Source organism: Harpegnathos saltator, unplaced genomic scaffold (genome assembly GCF_003227715.2).
Source record: "Harpegnathos saltator strain DR-91 unplaced genomic scaffold, Hsal_v8.6 scaffold261, whole genome shotgun sequence".
Lineage (NCBI taxonomy): Eukaryota > Metazoa > Arthropoda > Insecta > Hymenoptera > Formicidae > Harpegnathos > Harpegnathos saltator.
Window position 1 is genome coordinate 437039 of NW_020230052.1, and position 21292 is coordinate 458330.

The 21292-nt window shown below is 35.6% G+C and overlaps 2 protein-coding genes and 1 long non-coding RNA gene across 7 annotated transcripts; 1 reads left to right on the forward strand and 2 right to left on the reverse strand.

Moving 5' to 3' along the window:
* Positions 1-4562: 4562 nt before the first annotated feature.
* On the reverse strand, positions 4563-4926 carry LOC112588664 (uncharacterized). The gene is made up of 2 exons (XR_003112993.1): positions 4767-4926; positions 4563-4682 (listed from the first exon to the last, which is right to left on the reverse strand). It is a non-coding gene; the product is annotated as an uncharacterized LOC112588664 (long non-coding RNA).
* Positions 4927-4965: 39 nt separating this feature from the next.
* On the forward strand, positions 4966-14205 carry LOC112588663 (uncharacterized). Of its 5 annotated transcripts, XR_003112990.1 has the most exons (10): positions 4971-5157; positions 5777-5981; positions 6144-6550; positions 7019-7263; positions 7364-7546; positions 7837-7998; positions 8083-8145; positions 8580-8805; positions 10072-10240; positions 14023-14205. XR_003112990.1 is itself a non-coding variant. In XM_025299326.1 (4 exons), the coding sequence occupies exons 1-3, from the start codon at positions 5125-5127 to the stop codon at positions 6284-6286; spliced, it is 381 nt and encodes a 126-aa protein (XP_025155111.1). In that variant the 5' UTR covers positions 4966-5124; the 3' UTR covers positions 6287-6550; positions 6700-6965. The 5 variants fall into 5 exon arrangements, 2 of the variants coding, with proteins under 2 accessions (XP_025155111.1, XP_025155112.1); XR_003112991.1 differs by lacking the exons at positions 4971-5157; positions 14023-14205 and adding an exon at positions 5617-5693 and having other exon boundaries at positions 10072-10213; XR_003112992.1 differs by lacking the exons at positions 5777-5981; positions 14023-14205 and having other exon boundaries at positions 5127-5157; positions 10072-10213.
* Positions 11201-12917, reverse strand: LOC112588662 (uncharacterized). Its single transcript, XM_025299325.1, has 4 exons — positions 12841-12917; positions 12648-12764; positions 12370-12581; positions 11201-12292 (listed from the first exon to the last, which is right to left on the reverse strand). The coding sequence occupies exons 1-4, from the start codon at positions 12845-12847 to the stop codon at positions 12245-12247; spliced, it is 384 nt and encodes a 127-aa protein (XP_025155110.1). The 5' UTR covers positions 12848-12917; the 3' UTR covers positions 11201-12244.
* Positions 14206-21292: the final 7087 nt, after the last annotated feature.

Below are 21292 nucleotides of genomic sequence, written 5' to 3' on the forward strand. Positions count from 1 at the left end.
TAGTCGGAAAGTGTAAAATAGTATATGTAAGCGGCGGAGGGGCGAAACCCTCTCCCCAAAGACATTTTCATATATTAAACATATGAATTTTTAGCTCATGTATCAATGGTTATTATACAACAAAAATAACCACTGATACATGAGCTAAAAATTCATATGTTTATATAATATATGAAAATGTCTTTAGGGAAAGGATTTCGCCCCTCCCCCGCTTACATGTACTAATTTACACTTTCCGACTAAAAAAACAGACCATAAGTCTCTGTATTACCGGCATGATAGATTTTCTAACCTCGCATGTGTCATTTTTCAACAATTTATTTCTCGCAAACTAGAGTCGAGCGGTAATTTTTACTTGCAGATTCGGCTTCTACACGTCAAAATACATAAGACAGATGAGTTTGAGCGAAATCCAAGGTAAGGTCCATTTTCTAAATAATTATCAATAATAGTTTATTAGTAATTAATAATTTATTAGTAATTAATAAAAATTAATTAAGCGTTAAGTTAGCAGACATAATAAAAGAAAAATTTTTTTAACTTTTAATTAACGTAAAATTATTTGGGAAACACGTTTGTAATGTTTTTAACGTTTGGGAAATAATAAGTTTTTATAATAATTGAAAACAGATTACATGTAGTACATTTCCGAAGATGGATGGAAATGCGCCAATCAGAACGCAGTATTTTCATCCAGTGAGCAATCTCAGTCAGCACCGGACATCCAATGGATGTACGTTTCACGTCCAATTTATGTCCGTATGTCCGATTTACGTCCGTGGACATAAATTGGAACAAGGATGTCCTTATTGGACATCGGACCTGTAGGAGGTCCGATGTACGTCCATCGGACGTCCTATATCCGAAGTTGTGACAAACGTACGTCTTATAGACGTCTTTTGTAAAAAAATGGACATATAACGGACGTCCAATAGATATCCGTGTGCTGTCTGGGTAACTATCTCAGACAGCGCCGGACATCCAATGGATGTACGTTTCACGTCCAATTTATGTCTGTATGTCCAATTTACGTCCGTGGACATAAATTGGACGTAACAAGGATGTCCTTGTTGGATATCGAACCTGTAGGACGTCCGATGTACATCCATCGGACGTCCTATGTCTGAAGTTGTGACAAACGTATGTCCTATGGACGTCTTTTGTAAAAAAAAAAATGGACATATAATGGACGTCCAATGGACATCCGTGCTGTCTGGGATATATATATAGGGTGAAGAAAAAACCCCGGGACCCCTGAAAATTTCGAAAAATATACAATTTATAAAAAAATGTTTCAGACAAAAGTTATAGCGTTGGAAAAGATTTATTTACCAATCTTAACAATTTGACCTTGGGTGACGTCATCAAGGTCAGGACAAAGTCACCTCGGATTTTTTAAATGGAACCCCCAATTTTTTATTGCATATTCTTATAGCCCTTCTTCAGACCCTTTCAAAGCTATAGTTTCATTCAATTTGAATAAGCTATTCCGAAGTTATCGAGTTTTTTAAAGTAAGATATCTAGCCAACTAAGGCAAGATCGGAGGATGATCCGGCCAACTAAAGCAAGGTTGGAGTGATCGAGCCAACTAAGACAAGATCGGAGGATGATCCAGCCAACTCGTAAAAATAATTGCGCGATTAACTTCCAGGCGTTGGCTCCTATTGGCTTGTCTTAATTTCGTTGATTGATTTATTTCAGTTATTTATTTATTTGAACTATTCTGCTGTTCGATGTTTATTTCTTCCATTTACTCATTTAATACTCATTACAGTTTAGTGAATCGCAAACTCGACTGAAATTCCTCTATTTTTTTGAAAATTATTAAGAAACAGTTTGAAGCTAGTTGTAAGCTGACTTAATTGCACTTCATTCCGTGCTCATTATTATTCTTCAGCACTGTCTTTAGAATAACTTTTAATTGATCCAAATATTAATTTAATCGATTAGAATAAATCTTACCACTTCTGCTTATCAATATGGCAAGTCTTTCAGAACGAGAACGCATATCTCTTTTGATGATGAGAGGATGGGATGATCGACTAAGGTTGTACAATGATGTGAGGCGACTTTTTAATGAAACTTTTCGTAATCAGGGTGATGCTATTTCAAAATCTACTATTGAAAGAATGATAAGGCGTTTTCAGGAAACTGGAAGTGTGAAAAATCGTGCAATAGCAGGTAGGCCAGTATCAGCAATAAGTGTAGAAAAATCATTAGATGTTCTACAATCCTTTATCGAAAATCCGCATGATTCGACTCGCAAAGTAGGACAGCAACATGAAATAGATCAAATGTCTGTGCTTAAAATATTGAAAATGAATAAATTTCATCCTTATAAGATCCATCTTGTACAAGAGCTAAATGAAGATGATTTTGATAGACGCATTGAATTTTGTGATTTGATGATGGAAAAAATAGCCGAAGATCCTAACTATCTATCAAATGTAGTATTTTCAGATGAGGCAACATTTCAGTTAAATGGCCATGTTAATCGACACAATTGTAGATTTTGGTCAGATACAAATCCTCACTGGATTGAAGAAACACACACGCAGTATCCACAAAAAGTGAATGTTTGGGTAGGCATTTTGAATAATGTTCTCATAGGTCTACTCTTTATTAACGGAAATCTAACAGCGATAAAATATGAGAATATGCTAAGAAACGAAATAGTTCCAGCGATACAAGCAATCATGGATGACAACTTCGAGCCTACATCCCAAGGAGAAAAGAAAAGTCAAAATGAAGTCAATTTGACGTCATTTTGACCACATTTACGTCAATATTTGGTCATGAATAAAATCTCAATCTCATATGACTTAAAATTGACTTTATATTGATTTCTCATTTTATTGAGTTTTTTTAAGTTTCAGATATTGCGGCATATTTTTTTAGTTATATATATGTGCGTATTATTATGAAAATGTATGATATAACAATAGTCAGAAAAAGGTTAAAGTTTGACCATTCAGATACAATTGTATTCTTAAATATTTGTGTTCAAAAGAGTGTTGCTCTGAGTTGCTGATTAAAATAATATAAAATTTTGAATCTTTTTTCTTAAGCCACGGCACACGGTGCTTGTTTTCGTGCTGGATTGCTTGCTGGATGAAAATATTGCGTTGTGATTGGTACATTTCCGAAGATGGATGGAAATGCACCAATCAAACCGCAGTATTTTCATCCAGCAAGCAATCCAGCACAAAAACAATAAGCATCGTGTGCCGCTGGCTTAACTGTTTTCCTTATTGGATATTATCTAAGATCGTTTTAAATTCATCTTCAGTTATTGTGTAATCAATAAAATGAACCGTACAGAATTGGAAGATGAAATTCAAACTAAAATATAAGATCAGACTATGAATATCGGCTCTAAATATTCTAGTGAACGTTGAATCGGATTTCGATACAATATTCATTTCTTGCTGAGTACTAAGAAAATTGGTCGATCAGAGTCAAATTTTTCGACTATAAGAATAATTGATGATAATTTGTTGATTCGCTTATTGTTTACATCTTATTAGTTAAGTTCGTACGCCACGGTCCAATGGTATTCGAATACATATGACATGTATATATGGTCTGTTAAACCAGTGGCACACGGTGTTTGTTTTCGTGCTGGATTGCTCGCTGGATGAAAATACTGCGTTCTGATTGGTACTTTTCCGAAGATGGATGGAAATGCACTAATCAGAACGCAATATTTTCACCCAGCAAGCAATCCAGCACGAAAACAAGCACCGTGTGCCGTTGGCTTTATTTTCACTTGTTCGCAAGCTAACTACACTTAAGCCAGCGGCACACAGTGCTTGTTTTCGCGCTGGATTGCTTGCTGGATGAAAATATTGCGTTGTGATTGGTACATTTCCGAAGATGGATGGAAATGCACCAATCAGACCGCAGTATTATCATCCAGCAAGCAATCCAGCACGAAAACAAGCACCGTATGCCGCTGGCTTTACATTCACTGAAGGCAGTAAAGTTAGGGTTGTTAAACTTCCATGTAAAATTTCTGACCAGTGTTTTAACGCCATCTAAAAGATGACCCCCAATAATATATGAACTACGTAGCAAAGTAACTTACCGATCGATAAAGATGAGCTCTTATTCGTTTTAGTATATTTAATTTTATATTTAAATTTTAATCAATTTATTGGATTTGGAACAAAATGAATAACTAAAAAGCAATTTAAAAAAAATAAACAATTTAAAACAATGTATACTCATTCTTTATTTTATTTTTTTTCACTGTTTTTTTTGCATATTTTGTTGATATTCGCATTGCTGCTTTATACATATAATTATCGCTATCTGTTGTTATTTTTTTACATAAAATGTTGTTGATATGTGTACACCAAGCATCTATACTATTATGTATAAACAATATAGGAACCGCAACATTTAATAAAACACGTTTATGCAAACATGAACTATAGTCTTCTGGACGAAAATGTTTATGGCACACTTTATTTTTTTGTATCTCATTGCTTGGATAATTTTCTAAATGTTTCAATTTCAAACTTTGTACCCATTTTGAGCATCTTTCAGGATCTTTGGGAAATCGATGTGAAGGCACTTCTTTCCCAGACTTGCATCCAGGAACACAACATGTCCTCCCCATATCTATGCTCAAATATCTTAGAGGGACGTTCTTTTAAAATCTATGACGCAACGTACGCTGAAAACATTTTCGATGCTACAAATAAAAAGTAACGTAACAAATACTTACGTCTAAATAACAAGCGTGTTAATATGTCTTTACCTTCACCGTATATATGGTAGTTTGGAGCGAGCGACGATGACCACACAAAAAAAATTCCTTTAATTACAAGAAGTGTTAAACAACGTTCAAATATTTATTGTAGAAATATAGTTGGCTGCGTTCAGCGAACATAAGTGACATATACACGCACCAGTCTTATAACAGGCGCCATATTGAATTTTTGGCATCATAGTTCACATTTCCTGGGGGCTATCTTTTAGATGGTGTTAAAACACTGTTCAGAATTTTCCCATAAGAGTTTATCAAGCCTGAGTAAAGTGTGAAAATGACTGGTGTTGCAAAAAAAATGTGATTCTATTAGGAAAAATATAAGAGAAGAGAATAATATAAAAAAAATATGAAAATGACGAAAGAGTTAAAGAAGAGAGAGGTAAGTGAATCTCGATTTACATTTATATTAGTTTTTCTGGTAATCATTGGGTTGCACAATAAAATTTAACTTAATACTATTATCTCTTTCTTTACGTACTTGTTCCTTGTGACACATCTCTTTTCATCATTACAATCTATTTTTAATAAAATATTTGGTCATATTTTTAGGTTATATTTTAGGTTATACTTGATCTCAAATATTTAATACAATATTAAATATAATATTTTCTATATTAGAGAAATGTAAACACAAATAGCTGCTTTAAAACTAAATGTGGAAAAATTTTAATCTTGAATATGATCATCCGAACACCTCAAAATGATATTTTCCTACTGGGATATAGGTTTTTAGAACAAGAAGATTATTATAATTTTCCTATTGCATCTTCAGAATTGTTAAAGTTTCTCATCTAGAAAGCGAAAGAACTGTTTATAAAATTAAAAATTCTTTTTGCAAATGCGTTCTTTTTCCGGACAATAACGAAACATTTGTATGCATTCCTTTTGTACACTGCAATAATTATTAAAATGCTAGTAAGAACAAATTCTATATTTTTTTTTATTTTATTATACAAATTATATTATCTTGTAGGCTAATGTTTTATTTTTCTTTTCAGTTTGCACTTGTGGAATTTAATGATTTATATGGCGAATCTGAGATACTAATAGGAGTAATTCCTTCTAAATGGCTCTTTGATAACAGTACTATGTGCAAATATCCACCTAAAAAAGATAAACTTAAAACTACCCGTTTGATTCTGTCAAGAATCGACCCAGGACAAGATTGGGATATTTATAATCTTCGATTGCATCATTATTATAGTAATTTCATAACTTTTTCAGATATATTACCATATATTTTATTTTTAAATACAGAGTTATTTCAATGCCGATATACCTAAAATATAATTGCACTTTATTATATTAACAAATAAGTTTTAGTATCATGTGTATCTATGTTATATTTTACTTTCTTACTTGTAGATACTTACAATGCTGCTCTCAAAGCGGCTAAAACTGTTCTAGAGGGAGAAGTTGCTCGGACAGATGTGGAAACAGATTATGACCAACCAAGAAAGAAAAAAAGAACAAAAAATATATATCCTCTTCAGAAGATGAAGAATTAGACAATCCTGCATTACATATCCCTCGTGGTACAAGCAGTGAAAGAGTACCTGCTCCAAATTCTCTTCCAAATAAATTCAAAGAACTTATTAAAAATAAATCAGTGAAAATATCTACTAAACAGTCAATAGAAAAAGACACATCTATAGGAAAATCATTATCTTGTAATGAATCAAGTGTTAAGTCATCAGGCCATTTAAAGTTAACTTACCATAACATTACATTAGAGGAAAATCCGATAAAGCAGCATTCTTTACTAAATGAGAGTATGTACATGTATATTCATAAATAATAATTATTTATGTGCTTTTAGAGTTAAATTTAATAACAATCTGTTTCATCTTTTTCGTAATTGTACAATTTTATAGTCTTTTTATAATTTTAGCTGTACAACAAAAATATTGTTCTCCTAAAGATTTCCAGATAGCCAAACCTGCACGAGCAGATTTCGAACAAAGCCTGCTATCATAGTTTGATGGCAAATAGGCAACAGATTTAACGCAGAATCTGTCATATCAAATTATGCTGCCAATCTGCGGTCAAATATGCGCCAGATCCTGCTGTCGGATATTTGACGGCAGATTTGTACCAAAAGCCGCGCAAGACTTGCAGTAATTTGATGGCAGATTGGCGGCAGAAACCGAGCAAACTCTGCGCGCAGACTCTACGCGTAGTTTGGCAGCAGGACCTGCGCGGTTTCTGCTGACAATCTGCTCGCACGGCCTGTCACACAGGTCCTGTCGACAAAACACGAGCCTAATGAGGACACAGATGGCTATGGTTTTGATATGGAGATCTGATCGAAATTGGCGTCAATCTGCGCGCATTCTGCTAGCATTTTGCTTACTGGGTTGTAATACAGAAGTATCGGACAAAGTGATCGTAGAACCACTGCAGTCAAACAAGACAAAACCTCTTAGAAAATTGCATAGCATCTCTCAACATTTAGATAAAGAGAACTATCTTAATTTTCCTAATAGTAAGTTGTCATTTTCAAGTAATAACGATATTTTTATATTAATTATAGATGATTTTATTCCTGCAAGCTTTTGTATAATTTATTTTGTGGACGGTTATAGCTTCTCCAAAGTACTTGTCTCCTCAATTGAGTACAGATGATGATGAACAACCTACTACATCAAGATCAAATAGTTCTACAATGTCCATGAGCACACTGCCTGTACATATGGAGCAGAATCTCTTTAGGAGGAAACTAAATGCTTCCCCAAATAACAAAGCAAAGTCATCTCTCTTTGATGAATGTAAATAATTTCACATTTTTTCTGTTATACTTTCTTCAGTACATTATCTTGCATTAAAAAAAAAAATATATGGCAGATGTTATGCCTTTCTCTCTTTGACACGCGCACGCGGGAAAAGACACTCACTCTCTGTCTCTCTCTCTTTCTCTCTCTCTCTCTCTCTCTCTCAGCTGCATAGTTCCTCTCTTTAAATAAAATTATAATTATATAAATGTGAATATGTTCATATTTTTATTATATTTTATGCAATCAATATTGGAAATAAAATAACAATTCTAATGTTAATTCAGATGATAGGAACAATGAACATAAAAAAAATTTATCTGATACAATGAACTGCGAAACTCTACAAGATGAAAATGAAGATGATGTTTTACAAAAAAAAAAAAAAGACTTTAATGTCAGTAGATAATGAGAAAAATCAAGCATCTCCAAATTCACCACATCCCAAGGTAATTTAATTTTCTCAACAATCTCACGTTTCAGGAGTAGTTTTCATAAATATTATTTTTTCTAATATGTTATACGTTTATTAGGTTTATCAAATACAGAATGCGATTTACTGACAACAACATTAAACCATTTTAAGAAGCTTCATGGTAATAATTTCCTTTATTCTAATTTATATAACTGCAATATATATAAGAGTTGTTTAAAAAGTAATACCTAACATTTTTTTCAGAACATATTTATTCAAAATGATTGAAATTTGATGAAAATATATAAATAAATATTTCTTTTACACACACTATTTTTCGAAATAATCTCCATCAACTTGTATGGCCTTATGCCAGCGTTGAAGAAATGTTCAATTCCTTTTCGGTACCGGTTTTTCTTCGTAACATTGGCGTAAGACTATACAATTTGATGAAGACTATGTCAAAAAATAGTATGTGAAAAAAACATTTATTAATATTTTCAACCATTTTGAATAAATACATTCTGAGAAAAAAATGTGGGACATTACTTTTTGAACAATCCTTGTATGTTTCATGCATACTAACTTTCTAATCATTAATTAATATGTCCGTAGGACCGGTCGTATCTAATCTTGATAGAGATTTGCTTCGAGATATATCAAGTAAACTGGATATATTGCTGATGATCGAACGTTGCATCTTAAATGAAATATTTCCTGGTGAAGCTATTGTAGAAGAACCCGAAAATTGTCCTCCTCTTCCACTACGAGATGAGAAGTCATTTGAAGAATTTCAGAGTTCAACGAACTTTTGAAGAATAAAATTGCGTACTCTCAGTTTGTAAGTACAGCTAATCTCTTTGGATTGTTGGAAAACGTCATCCGCTGCGTTGAAATAAGATCGTCTCAAGATCAGTCTTAAAATGTTTCTCTTGCTATTTTATTGGTTGAATGGAATTTTAAAACTAATCTTAAGGCAATCTTAAATATACACAGTCTGTCCCAGATACGATGAGACTGGTTCCATCAAAGTTCTTAGCGCAGCGATATCTATGAGTGAATGATGGTAGGTTAATGTTCTACCCTTCATCTACTTAACCTCAAAATTTGAGCGAATTCGGTTGATATTTCACTGTGGTTTGATATTTTATGTAAATTCACTTTGTGTACGTCGGTCGAAAAACCAACTTTTAAATTGGGTAAAAGTGGTGCAGAAACGTACGAAACGCTAAAAAATGTGTACGGGGATGAATGCATGTCCCGTGCACAGGTTTTCCGTTGGTTTGGCCGATTCCGTGACGGTCGTGAGGACCTTGCAGACAATGACCGAGCACCGCCGCCAATAACCACTTGCAATGAAGAAAACATCGAGAAAGTCAAAGAAATTCTTCGAAACGACCGCTGTGTGTCTGCCCAGATATTATCTGGGAGTTCTACAACGATTGTGGGCCAGAATTCGACGAGTTCGACCGGAATATCGAGAGCCAGGCAGTTGGTTTTTGTTGCACGATAATGCACCATCGCACAAAGCCATCATGGTATGTGAATTCTTGATCAAAAAAGGCATTATTGTTATCGATCATCCGCCGTATTCACCTGATTTGGCTCCGTGCGACTTCTGGCTATTTCCCAAACTGAAATTGGCGATGAAAGGAAATCGTTTCGATACCATCCCGGTCATCCAAAAGACTTCGACCGTTATACCGTTAGACCGTTATAAAGGCGATTCCAGCCGATGAGTGTAAAAAATGTTTCGAAAAATTTGTTGAGCGTTTCCAGCGCTGTATTGACTCAGGAGAAGACTATTTTGAATAAACAAGAATAAAAAATCAAAATAATCAACGCTTTGTATTTTTTTAGACCAGTCTCATTGGATCTGGGACAGACTGTGTATGTAAAACCCGACTATATGAATATCGATCTCGTAATTGCAGTTAACGATAGTTTCGTTATTGCGCAACTTTTTTATGGTAGGGAAAAGTTGCGCAACAATAAGGAAACTGTCATTAACTACAATAACAGGTTACAGAATTTAAGAATTATTCATAGAACGATTCAAATCTGCTTCATTTGAAATAGTTATAATTAACATTTTTGCGTTTTGAAGGTCAGCTATCTACATGCACATATTGTTGATGGTCCTGATGAATGGAGTGCTGCTACTTCTCTTATGTCCATCATATTGCACAATGATCTTGCAAGACTAATTAGCTGGAAAGGAACTGGAGGAGTGAAAATCTCTTTCTATGCAACACAGATTAAGGAGGCTTTGTTTTGTAAATGTCTTTATAGTGTGCTTATGTTTTTTTATTCTCAAAATTCGCCCCTTTCTCTCTCTCTCTCTCTCTCTTTCTCTCTCTTTCTCCCTCTTTCTCTCTCTCTTTCTCTCTCTCTCTCTCTCTCTCTCTCTCTCTCTCTCTCTCTCTCTCTCTCTCTCTCTCTCTCTCTCTCTCTCTCTCTCTCTCTCTCTCTCTCTCTTATGAAGAATTAAACCATGTATTGCATTATAATTACATATAGAAAAACAAAATTAAGAAAAGCATAAAAAAACCATCTTCGCCATATTTTATTAACATTAAATTATGGTATATAAGTAGTACAAATCTAATTATTTCAGTAAATCCAAGAAATTGTTAATTGTTACGAAAACTCATGGAATTTCTCACTTTTAATGTCACAATTCAATATGATTATGGTGATTAATTATCCTGCGTTTCTTTTTTCTATAAAGAAAAATTTTTATAGTATTTAGGTGAACGCAACTTCGCAAAAAATAAATTTTACTATTAGTATGTTTACTAAAAAGTACAGTTTTTATCTTTAATTTCCACTTTGGTTAATACAGTTAATGTTTCATTCATTTCATGCGATATCTGGTTATTAAGTTATAACGGAAAGCATTATGTAAAACTCGGTCTGCTTATTTTAAGTCACATTAAGGTTATCGTGCAAGGTGACTAACTAGAAGTGAAAAAATGAGTGAGTCCCAGATGCGCACAGAATAAAACGGACACAGCAGGTTGAATGAAACAGACACAATGACAAACAGACACAGTAAGAAAAGGACACAGTAAGAAACGGACATAGTGATAACCGGACACAGTAACAAACGGACAGAGTAGGAAACGGACACATGATGGTTGCAATCGGACACAGTGACAATCGGACACAGTAGGAAACGGACATACGGTGGTTGCAATCGGACACCGTGAGAAACGGACACAGTGACATTCGGACACAGTATCAAACGGACACAGTAGGAAACGGACACAGTAAGAAACGGACACAGTGAGAATCGGACACAGAAAAATGGACACAACATGAAACGGACACAGCATGAAACGGACACATTGTGGTTGCAATCGGACACAGTGAGAAACGGACACACTAAGAAACGGACACAGTAAGAAACGGATACACGGTGGTTGCAATCGGACACAGTGAGAAACGGACACAGTGAGATCGGACACAGAAAAATGGATACAACATGAAACGGACACAGCAGGAAACGGACACACTGTGGTTGCAATCGGAGACAGTAAGAAACGGACATAGGAAGAAACGGACACAATGACAATCGGACACAGTAACAAACGGACACAATAAAAAACGGACACAGTAGGAAACGGACACAATAGGAAACGGGGTGCGAAAAAAGTGAAGAAAAAGTAAAATCTGATCGTACGTGCATTATTTATGTGTATTATTACTGAATCAACTCATCTTTTCATACTGTGCGGTCACTTCTGCACTTGTGCAGATTATTCTAGTTAAATCATGCAAGGTAGTGATGATGATAAAACTTGTTCAATTTGCAAAGCACAAATTTCATCGGTGTACAAAATATATATGCCATAAGCATGTCTTACTTTTATTTGAAGTGTATAAAAATATTTAGAATTGTCAGCATCTTTTTTAATACATATTTTTTATGACATTTATCGCACACATATTCTAAGACAGTCGATTTGTTGCCAATATAACAGTATTATATATGTTAAGCATTACGTACTGAAATGTGTTGTAGACTAAGGCTGTATGCAAGATTAGGTTGAAAGTATTTACTGCTAATTTCTCACAATACTTTAAGGTGAATTATATAAAAATTACTTATATACTAATATTCAAAGTTATTTTCTTTAATAATATGTATTATAAACATTTCCGAAACAATGTGTGTTACATAATTACATAATAATTACATAACAAGCCAACAAAAGAACAGTAGGAAGCACGCATACTAAAATATAACGTATATCTTAAAATATATATGGTTATTTTTATCTGCAACGACTGCAAGGTTGACGTGCTTTCCGTTTTCGTGTAATCTGGAACATTATGTAAATGTTTCAATGTGTAAATATTATATCTGTCGATAATGAGTAACGTTTCAATGTATACTTACTTTTGATGGAATAGTATTTTCAATAAACGCTAATGATTGCTGACTATTCTTAAAATATTTTTCGCAGTCTTGATGTGTGAGCTTCATTAGGGTAATCCTAGGTTCTAATAGATTTATTGGGATATCTTTGGGATCTGTAGTAACTTGTATTTTTTCTTCACAATTTTTTCCAGTATTGTCTATCAAAGATATATTTGGAATATTTTCGTTTCCTGAAGCGTGATAAGTCAAGTTAATAAGAATGTAAGTCAGACATACATAATACAGTTAATACTAACTTTGCATATTTATATGTTGTTCATAACAAACAGTTTCAGGTAGTCCGACAAATAATTCCTCTTCATAATTTTTGTCATTTTCATTTTGCAAAGATATGTCTAATACATTTTCCTTCTCTAGAGCATGATAAAGATAGTTATCTCTTTAAAAAATAATTGTTAGTAAAATATAAAAATTATTGTTAATACTAACCTTGCATATGTACGTGTTCTTGATGTAGAATGTTTTTAGATATTCCGATAAATATTCGCAAAAATTGTTCAATGGGTAACCTTGAAAAATATTTTAATATAACGTTATATATATATATATTTATATATATATATATACATGTGTGTGTGCTTGTGTATTCAACTAATATTAGAGAATAATTCTTTTTTGACGGGACCTAATATTCATCTTATACAGGATGCTAAATTTCAAACGTAACAGATAAAAAATTTTGAAAACTATGAAAGATATTGAAAAAACTAAAATACGTTTTCTATGATTTCGAAGGGGAAAGAGAATGGCATTATCAGTTTTTTATTTGGAGGGCATTTTCAAGGTCAGTTGAAGGTCAACTTAATTTTTCAAAATAGAAAGTCCAATTTTTTATTATATCTTCTTTTTATAGCAATTAATTTTAACAACTTTTGTTTCCGTCTGTGTCCGTTTTCTATTGTGTCCGTTTGTTACTGTGTCCGATTGTCATTGTGTCCGTTTCTTACTGTCTCCGATTGCAACCACAGTGTGTCCGTTTCATGCTGTGTCCGTTTCATGTTGTGTCCATTTTTCTGTGTCCGATTCTCACTGTGTCCGTTTCTTACTGTATCCGTTTTTCACTGTGTCCGTTTCTCACTGTGTCCATTTCTTACTGTGTCCGTTTCTCATAGTGTCCGTTTCTCACTGTGTCCGATTGCAATCACCGTGTGTCCGTTTCCTACTGTGTCCGTTTGTTACTGTGTCCGATTGTCACTGTGTCCGTTTCTTACTGTGTCCGTTTCTCACTGTGTCCGATTGCAACCACCGTGTGTCCGTTTCCTACTGTGTCCGTTTCTTACTGTGTCCGATTGCAACCACGGTATGTCCGTTTCCTACTGTGTCCGTTTGATACTGTGTCCATTTTTTACTGTGTCCGATTCTCACTGTGTCCGTTTCTTACTGTGTCCGTTTCTCACGGTGTCCGATTGCAACCACCGTGTGTCCGTTTCCTACTGTGTCCGATTGCAACCATCATGTGTCCGTTTCCTACTGTGTCCGTTTCTTACTGTGTCCTTTTCTTACTGTATCCGTTTGTCACTGTGTCTGTTTCATTCAACCTGCTGTGTCCGTTTTATTCTGTGCGCATCTGGGGCGCTTCCGAAAAAATAACTTAATTTCGTCTTTTTTTAGGTGCCATAATGAGCCGTTTTCAAAATCAATCGTTGAAGCATACTGAAGATTCCATAAAGCGCTGGTTGAATACTTCTGGCCAACGTAAATAAAGAAATCAACATAATTTTTCGTATATTTTCTTTGAAATTAAGTGTTATTATCTACAATATCAGGTATAGTAAAAAGAAATCCATTATTTTTGCATGAAATTGAAGGCTTTAATTACCATAGTTAGAATGATCCGATTTAGGTCAAATATGCGCCGTTTTGTTCGATAACTTGTTGCCATTTTGAAGGTAATTTCATTATGCCTCTCTCATAGAAGCCTTCGTCTCTATTGGCAAAAAATTGAGACAGTCGATTTTCACAAGCTTCTCTTGAAGCGAATTTTTTACCAGCATAATTGTTCGCCATGGACAGGAACAGATGGTAATCACTTGGTGCCAGGTCCGGACTATAAGGTGGATGCATAAAAACCTCCCAACCAAGCTCCCGGAGCTTCTGGCGAGTCACTATCGATGTGTGTGGCCTGGCGTTGTCCTGATGGAACACAATTCCTTTCGTATTGGCCAAAGCTGGCCGCTTCTGGGCGATTGCTTCCTTCAGACGGTCCAATTGTTGATAGTACAGTTCCGAGTTAAGAGTTTTGCCATAGGGGAGCAGCTCATAGTACATAATTCCCTGCCAATCCCACCAAACACACAGCAAAACCTTCCTGGCCGTCAATCCTGGCTTGGCCACCGTTTCCGCCGGCTCACCGCGATTCGACCACGATCGTTTTCGCTTGACGTTGTCGTAAGTGATCCACTTTTCATCACCAGTGACCAACCGCTTCAGAAATGGGTCGATTTTGTTGCGATTCAGCAGCGATTCGCAGATGGAAATTCGGTCCATGAGGTTTTTTTTTCGTTAACTCTTGTGGCACCCATACATCGAGCTTCTTTTTGTATCCAGCCTTATTCAAATGATTCCAAACGGTTTTTGTGCAATCTTTAGCTCTTGGGCAATCGAAACAGTGCTTACATGACGGTCGGACTCGACAATGTCCATGATTTTATCGATATTTTCGACAATTGGCCTTCCAGTGCATGGTGCATCTTTGACATCGAAATTACCGGAACAGAATCGACGAAACCAAAATTGCGCGTGATTGGCTGTTACAGTATCAGGACCATAAACACTATTCACATTTTCAGCCGCCTGGCTTGCGTTTTCGCCTTTATGAAGAAAAACTGTAAAATATAGCGTATTTTCTCTTTGCTAGTGTCCATCTTTGACGCGCGCTCAAACAAAACTGAGTCAACTAATCACAAAACTGTCAGAAAAGTTCTTTTAGTACGAAATCTCTTTCTAACGCCATCTAGTGGAACCCGATCGGACTTATACAACGCGAGATACAGAGAACTAAAGCCATCTATTGGAAAAATAATGGATTTCTTTTTACTACACCTGATATATTCTTATATTTTATTTTGAATTTGTGTTTGGTTCTTTAAAGTTAAATATGTTCCTTATATTAAAAGAAGATTTACTTAGCTTTATATATTACATTTAGATTACATTACTGTGCAATAACATATGTGTATGTATATGTATATTATATTCTCAAGGAGAACAGAAAAGTAAAAATAAAGTCAATTTGATATTATTTTTATCAAAAAATGACATGAAACTGACATTATTTTAAACTAACTATTCTCCTTGAGTTAATAGGCATTGATAATAAATGTATTAAACAGTTAAATATAATGATAATTAATTACTATTTTAATGCACCAATCATGCCAATAATAATTAGAATAGTCAAAAAAGCATCAAAATTATGTCATAGTGACATAAATATAACGTCAAGAAAACATCAAAATTTTATGCACTTTGACGTCATTTTGATGAACTAAATTTTGACCATATCTTGACATCATTTTGACGTTATTTTGACTTCTCTGTTCTCCTTGGGGTGGTTCCAACAAGATGGTGCCCCCCACATTACGGAAGGGACGTCCGTAATTATTTGGACACAGTGTTTCCTCATCGATGGATAGGTAGAAAAGGACCTATAGAATGGCCTCCTCGATCACCCGATTTATCATCTAACAATTACTTCCTGTGGGGCCATTTAAAAGATAGAGTTTACAAAACGGAACCACAAAATTTGGATGACTTACGAAATCGAATTCTTGAAAAAGCTGCTCTCATCCCTGCTGATTACATTCAAAAAGCCGTTTCATCTTTTTACGATAGATTAGCTTATTGTCAAACTGTTGATGGCGGACATTTTGAACAATTACTTTAAAGCTTTCCAGTATTGCCTTAGTTGGCCGGACAACTCCCGACCTTGCCTTAGTTGGCCGGATCATCCTACGATCTTGCCTTAGTTGGCCGGATCATCCTATGATCTTGCCTTAGTTGGCCGGATCATCCTACGATCTTGCTTTAGTTGACTGGATCATCCTCCGATCTTGCCTTAGTTGGCTAGATATCTTACTTTAAAAAACTCGATAACTTCGGAACAGCTTATTCAAATTGGATAAAACCATAGTGCTTTGGAAAGGTCTGAAGAAGGCCTATAAGAATATGCAATAAAAAATTGGGAGTTCCATTTAAAAAATCCGAGGTGACTTTGTCCTGGCCTTGATGACGCCACCTAAGGTCAAATTGTTAAGATCGGTAAATAGATCTTTTCCAACGCTACAACTTTTGTCTGAAATATTTTTTTATAAAGTGTATATTTTTCGAAATTTTCAGGGGTCTTGGGATTTTTTCTTCATCCTGTATAATAGAGTATAATATATATTATATTACATGTTACTCTTATGTTATATAACAGTTATATTCTGTGTTTGCTGGGTGGAAGCTGAGTATAATTGTACTGAGAAACTGCACATAATATTCTAGAGAAATTTTTCAGTTATAGAGTGCATTCTGTATTAAAACGTGAGCGTTGCTTCGCGTGAGGTTGCACTAGAAGACTGAACTGGGAATACATGACGCAGAACAACGTCGTCTGGACAAATCCTTTAAAATATCCTGATACGTATTCACCAAAGTTTGCCTGTGAAGATTTTGTTCTCCCATTCTATGTATAGTTTTGGGTGTTATTATTTACACATCCCATTTGTGCAAGTTAACACAATAAACCACAAGTATCATTTACATACCATCTATGTTAGAATGTCACTCTCAATTATGTAAATGCTACATAACACCATGTGTTATATAGTATTTACATGATTGAATGTGATATTTTAAAATAGATGACATGTCACTGATACTTGGTGTTGACAGAGAAAGGCAAATTTACGCGTTAAATCTCGCCTTCCACTGTGTGAAAGACTTTTCATAAAAACATTGTGCAAATGCATGCATTATTGCAACTGTAAATACAGTAGCTGTAATATCTTTTGTGTATTTTAATATCGCATTTTCTTTGTTTGTATGTTTTGTCTGCATGACGCTTGCATGACATTACTATTCCCTTTATGTTTGCTTCTTCCTTTCCTTATATCCTACCATTCCTTAGGAACCAGTGTCAAATAATTCCATTTCATAAGTGACTTATTCGATATTTGTTTATCATTTTCTCCTGATGGAAGAAACCACCACCTTCTCGCGGTTTCCATCGATTTTAAACACTGATTACTTACCTAATTACTAATAATTACTTTATTAATAGTTTTTCATTCTTGATGCATGCACAATACCACTGCAGTACTACATGCATAATGCATTTGCTTCATACTTTGGTATCATCGTAAGAAGAATATTTACTCTTTTTCCAACTTGATTCTATCCGCGTTGCTGGCAAAGAGTGGGTTTCCTAAACTGTATGCTATAACTGTACACTGTTTTTCATCTATTTACGGTGATTTTTCACAAACAATTCGTTAAACTTTGTGTCATTTAAATACAAACATAGTATTATTATATTTTTATTGAGAGGTCTACTGAACACTGAACTCAGAGCGCTGCCACTTATTTGGAATGGTCCACTTATTTCTCTTAAACAGGCTCATTGGATTTACAGTTGTGCTGTTCGACACTGCATCGAAAATACATGAGAAAACCGTATCGCAAACGAGTGAATACATTCGAAGATATTATAATAGGCAAATAAATTACCTTTTTACTAGACTAGGCATATTTATTAATGCACTGTACATCATTTTAAATATAACATTGTTCTGAGGATTTTCTCATTCAGCGCGGTGAAACAGATATATTTTATGAATTTTCTTCGTGCAAACAGAAGATTTCACTGTTCGGGGTCATAGTGTACATGATAGTTTCTGGAAGAATCCAAAGATTCTTCTAGCTTCGATATCACGAAGCTCGCGCGTGATCGATGCGTGCTCAGCACTAGCGGAGATCTCGTCGCCGAACGTTGGGCCGCGAGATCCCCAGCTCATCAAGACAATGTTTATTCCCGCGTTAGCCGTGTATACCGGGCAGACCCCAAACATATGATCACGGCGTGTTACAGTCAACGAGTTACAGCCAATCATTATCTGCCAGCTAGAGCTGAAAAAGTATATAATTGAGACCGAAGATTCTCTTCTCTCTCTGCTTATTTGTTCTTTCTTCCGAGCGGTCTTTTACTTCCGATTTCAACGAGCGAGCGCGATCTTCACTAAGTTTTCTGTTCGCACGGTGCTATTACTTCGTCGTGGTTGCATCGTTGTACTCGGTTGCGATTTCGGAAAGTTGCTCTCTGTTCTTCGCGCCTGGGTCGCACGCCACTGTCCGATGCTCGATCGCGTACCTACTGGTACATCGAGCACTCCCCGCGTTTAACGTGCATTATTTTTGTGACGTGTATTGTAAGATTTGCAATTATATCCATTTTCCGTGCGCCGTCGGCGAACGTCACGTCCGCGAACGCCGCTTATCGCGAGATACCGTACGTCCGCCGGTCTAAAGCGAAGACCACGTCGCTCGGGCGTCAAGTCAGACGCTTCGCAAAATCTCCGCTTGTAAGTCCGCGTCATACAAGCCGAATAAGGCGCCTCAAGATTTCCGCTCGATCGCCCGATTGTTCGCCGCCGTGTACGGTTATTTCGTTATACATTAAAATAAACTTATTTTATATGTACTCGTACTCGCTCGGTTACTATGCACTCCTGTCCGTATAGTGATTACAGATCGCATACTTGCGCCCTTCGCGCACAGCACTGTGCAATACTGTGCGATCGCCGTCGGCGGAACCCGACGGGAACATTCACGGATGTAATTGTTTTTGAGGATTGTTTAATACTGTTTGAAGAGTATTTGTTAATTCAGAGGATATGGTAATGAAAGCAAGAAGGTTTCATTTCGCACCTTCTTGACTTTGTTTTAATACTTTTCCATATTTTATTCTACATCTTTGTACAATTTAAAATTATTCTTCAAATATTATTAAACAATTCCCAACAACAATCAAATCTATGAACCTGTCCGCCTCAGCAAAACAATTAATGAAATATATTTCATTTTCTCGGCGCGGAATATTATTAATATTATTATTATAAACAATAATATTATTAATAATAAAATAATATTCATAATAATTTCAGCGCGCCGAATAGGAAAAACTTCTCAGTATCGTCATAGTCGCGCCCGCGACTATTATAGCCGAGAAAGAATCAGCCTAATTTGCGTCGCTGAGCGAGAACGAGAGCGAGAAAGAGGGAGAGATATTCTCGCTCGTGTCGCCAAGCGAACACGAGAGCGAGAAATAGGGAATGATATTCTCTCTCTCTCTCTCTCTCTCTCGCGCGCCGACGATTGCCGAGCGCGTGGCCGACACAGATAGACCGAGGGTGTTTACGACAACTAGTCGGATTCCAAATCGGACCAAACAGTGGTACTCATTCACTAAATTTTAAAGAATCCCCTAGATGGATCCGGATCCGTGATCGCTGTCTCCCCGCATTGATCGGATTGGATTGGAAGAATAACATTACAAGTTGATATATTTTTACACATAAAAATAGAAAAATAGGTACGTGCATTTCTCATTATTCTTTTAATCAATAACATCTTCTATTTTCCTTAAAATATATATAAACAGTTTGATAATATTTATATTTTTTTTATATATAAAAATAAAGTTTTAAAAGAAACAGTTTATAACCCGCAAAAATCATTTATAGCCAGAAAACTTCTAAATTGTCACAATATTTTGAAAATATTTTAAAACTTACTTTCAAGCAAACATAATGTTACATGTTAGTTGTACATATTAACTTATATGTTAGTTATAATTTCCTACTCAACAAGCATGTACATTACATGTAACATTGTGTTTGCTAAGCTATATCAATAAAAGTGTTTTTATTGATATAAGCAAGTTTTAAAATACTTTAAAAAACTTACTTATATTAGGTGTAGTAAAAAGAAATACATTATTTTTCCAATAGATGGCTTTAGTTATCTGTATCTCGCGTTGTATAAGTCCGATCGGGTTCCACTGGATAGCGTTAGAAAGATGAGATTTCGTACTAAAAAAACTTTTCTGACAGTTTTGTGATTAGTTGACTCAGTTTTGTTTGAGCGCGCGTCAAAGATGGACACTAGCAAAGAAAAAATACGCTATATTTTACAGTTTTTCTTCGATAAAGGCGAAAACGCAAGCCAGGCGGCTGAAAATGTGAATAGTGTTTATGGTCCTGATACTGTAACAGCCAATCACGCGCAATTTTGGTTTCGTCGATTCTGTTCCGGTAATTTCGATGTCAAAGATGCACCACGCACTGGAAGGCCAATTGTCGAAAATATCGATAAAATCATGGACATTGTCGAGTCCGACCGTCATGTAAGCACTGTTTCGATTGCCCAAGAGCTAAAGATTGCACAAAAACCGTTTGGAATCATTTGAATAAGGCTGGATACAAAAAGAAGCTCGATATATGGGTGCCACAAGAGTTAACGAAAAAAAACCTCATGGACCGAATTTCCATCTGCGAATCGCTGCTGAATCGCAACAAAATCGACCCATTTCTGAAGCGGTTGGTCACTGGTGATGAAAAGTGGATCACTTACGACAACGTCAAGCGAAAATGGTCGTGGTCGAATCGCGGTGAGCCGGCGGAAACGGTGGCCAAGCCAGGATTGACGGCCAGGAAGGTTTTGCTGTGTGTTTGGTGGGATTGGCAGGGAATTATGTACTATGAGCTGCTCCCCTATGGCAAAACTCTTAACTCGGAACTGTACTATCAACAATTGGACCGTCTGAAGGAAGCAATCGCCCAGAAGCGGCCAGCTTTGGCCAATACGAAAGGAATTGTGTTCCATCAGGACAACGCCAGGC

What these genes read in the sequence shown, in the direction of transcription:
- LOC112588663 (XM_025299326.1), top strand. Translation starts at nt 5,125, where the DNA reads ATGAAAATGACGAAAGAGTTAAAGAAGAGAGAG. An exon ending in AAGAGTTAAAGAAGAGAGAG is followed by an intron (nt 5,158 to 5,776) that starts GTAAGTGAATCT and finishes TTTTCTTTTCAG; the next exon opens with TTTGCACTTGTGGAATTTAA. An exon ending in TCGATTGCATCATTATTATA is followed by an intron (nt 5,982 to 6,143) that starts GTAATTTCATAA and finishes TCTTACTTGTAG; the next exon opens with ATACTTACAATGCTGCTCTC.
- LOC112588662 (XM_025299325.1), bottom strand. An exon ending in ACAACATATAAATATGCAAA is followed by an intron (nt 12,582 to 12,647) that starts GTTAGTATTAAC and finishes ATCACGCTTCAG; the next exon opens with GAAACGAAAATATTCCAAAT. An exon ending in AAAATACTATTCCATCAAAA is followed by an intron (nt 12,293 to 12,369) that starts GTAAGTATACAT and finishes ATAATGTTCCAG; the next exon opens with ATTACACGAAAACGGAAAGC.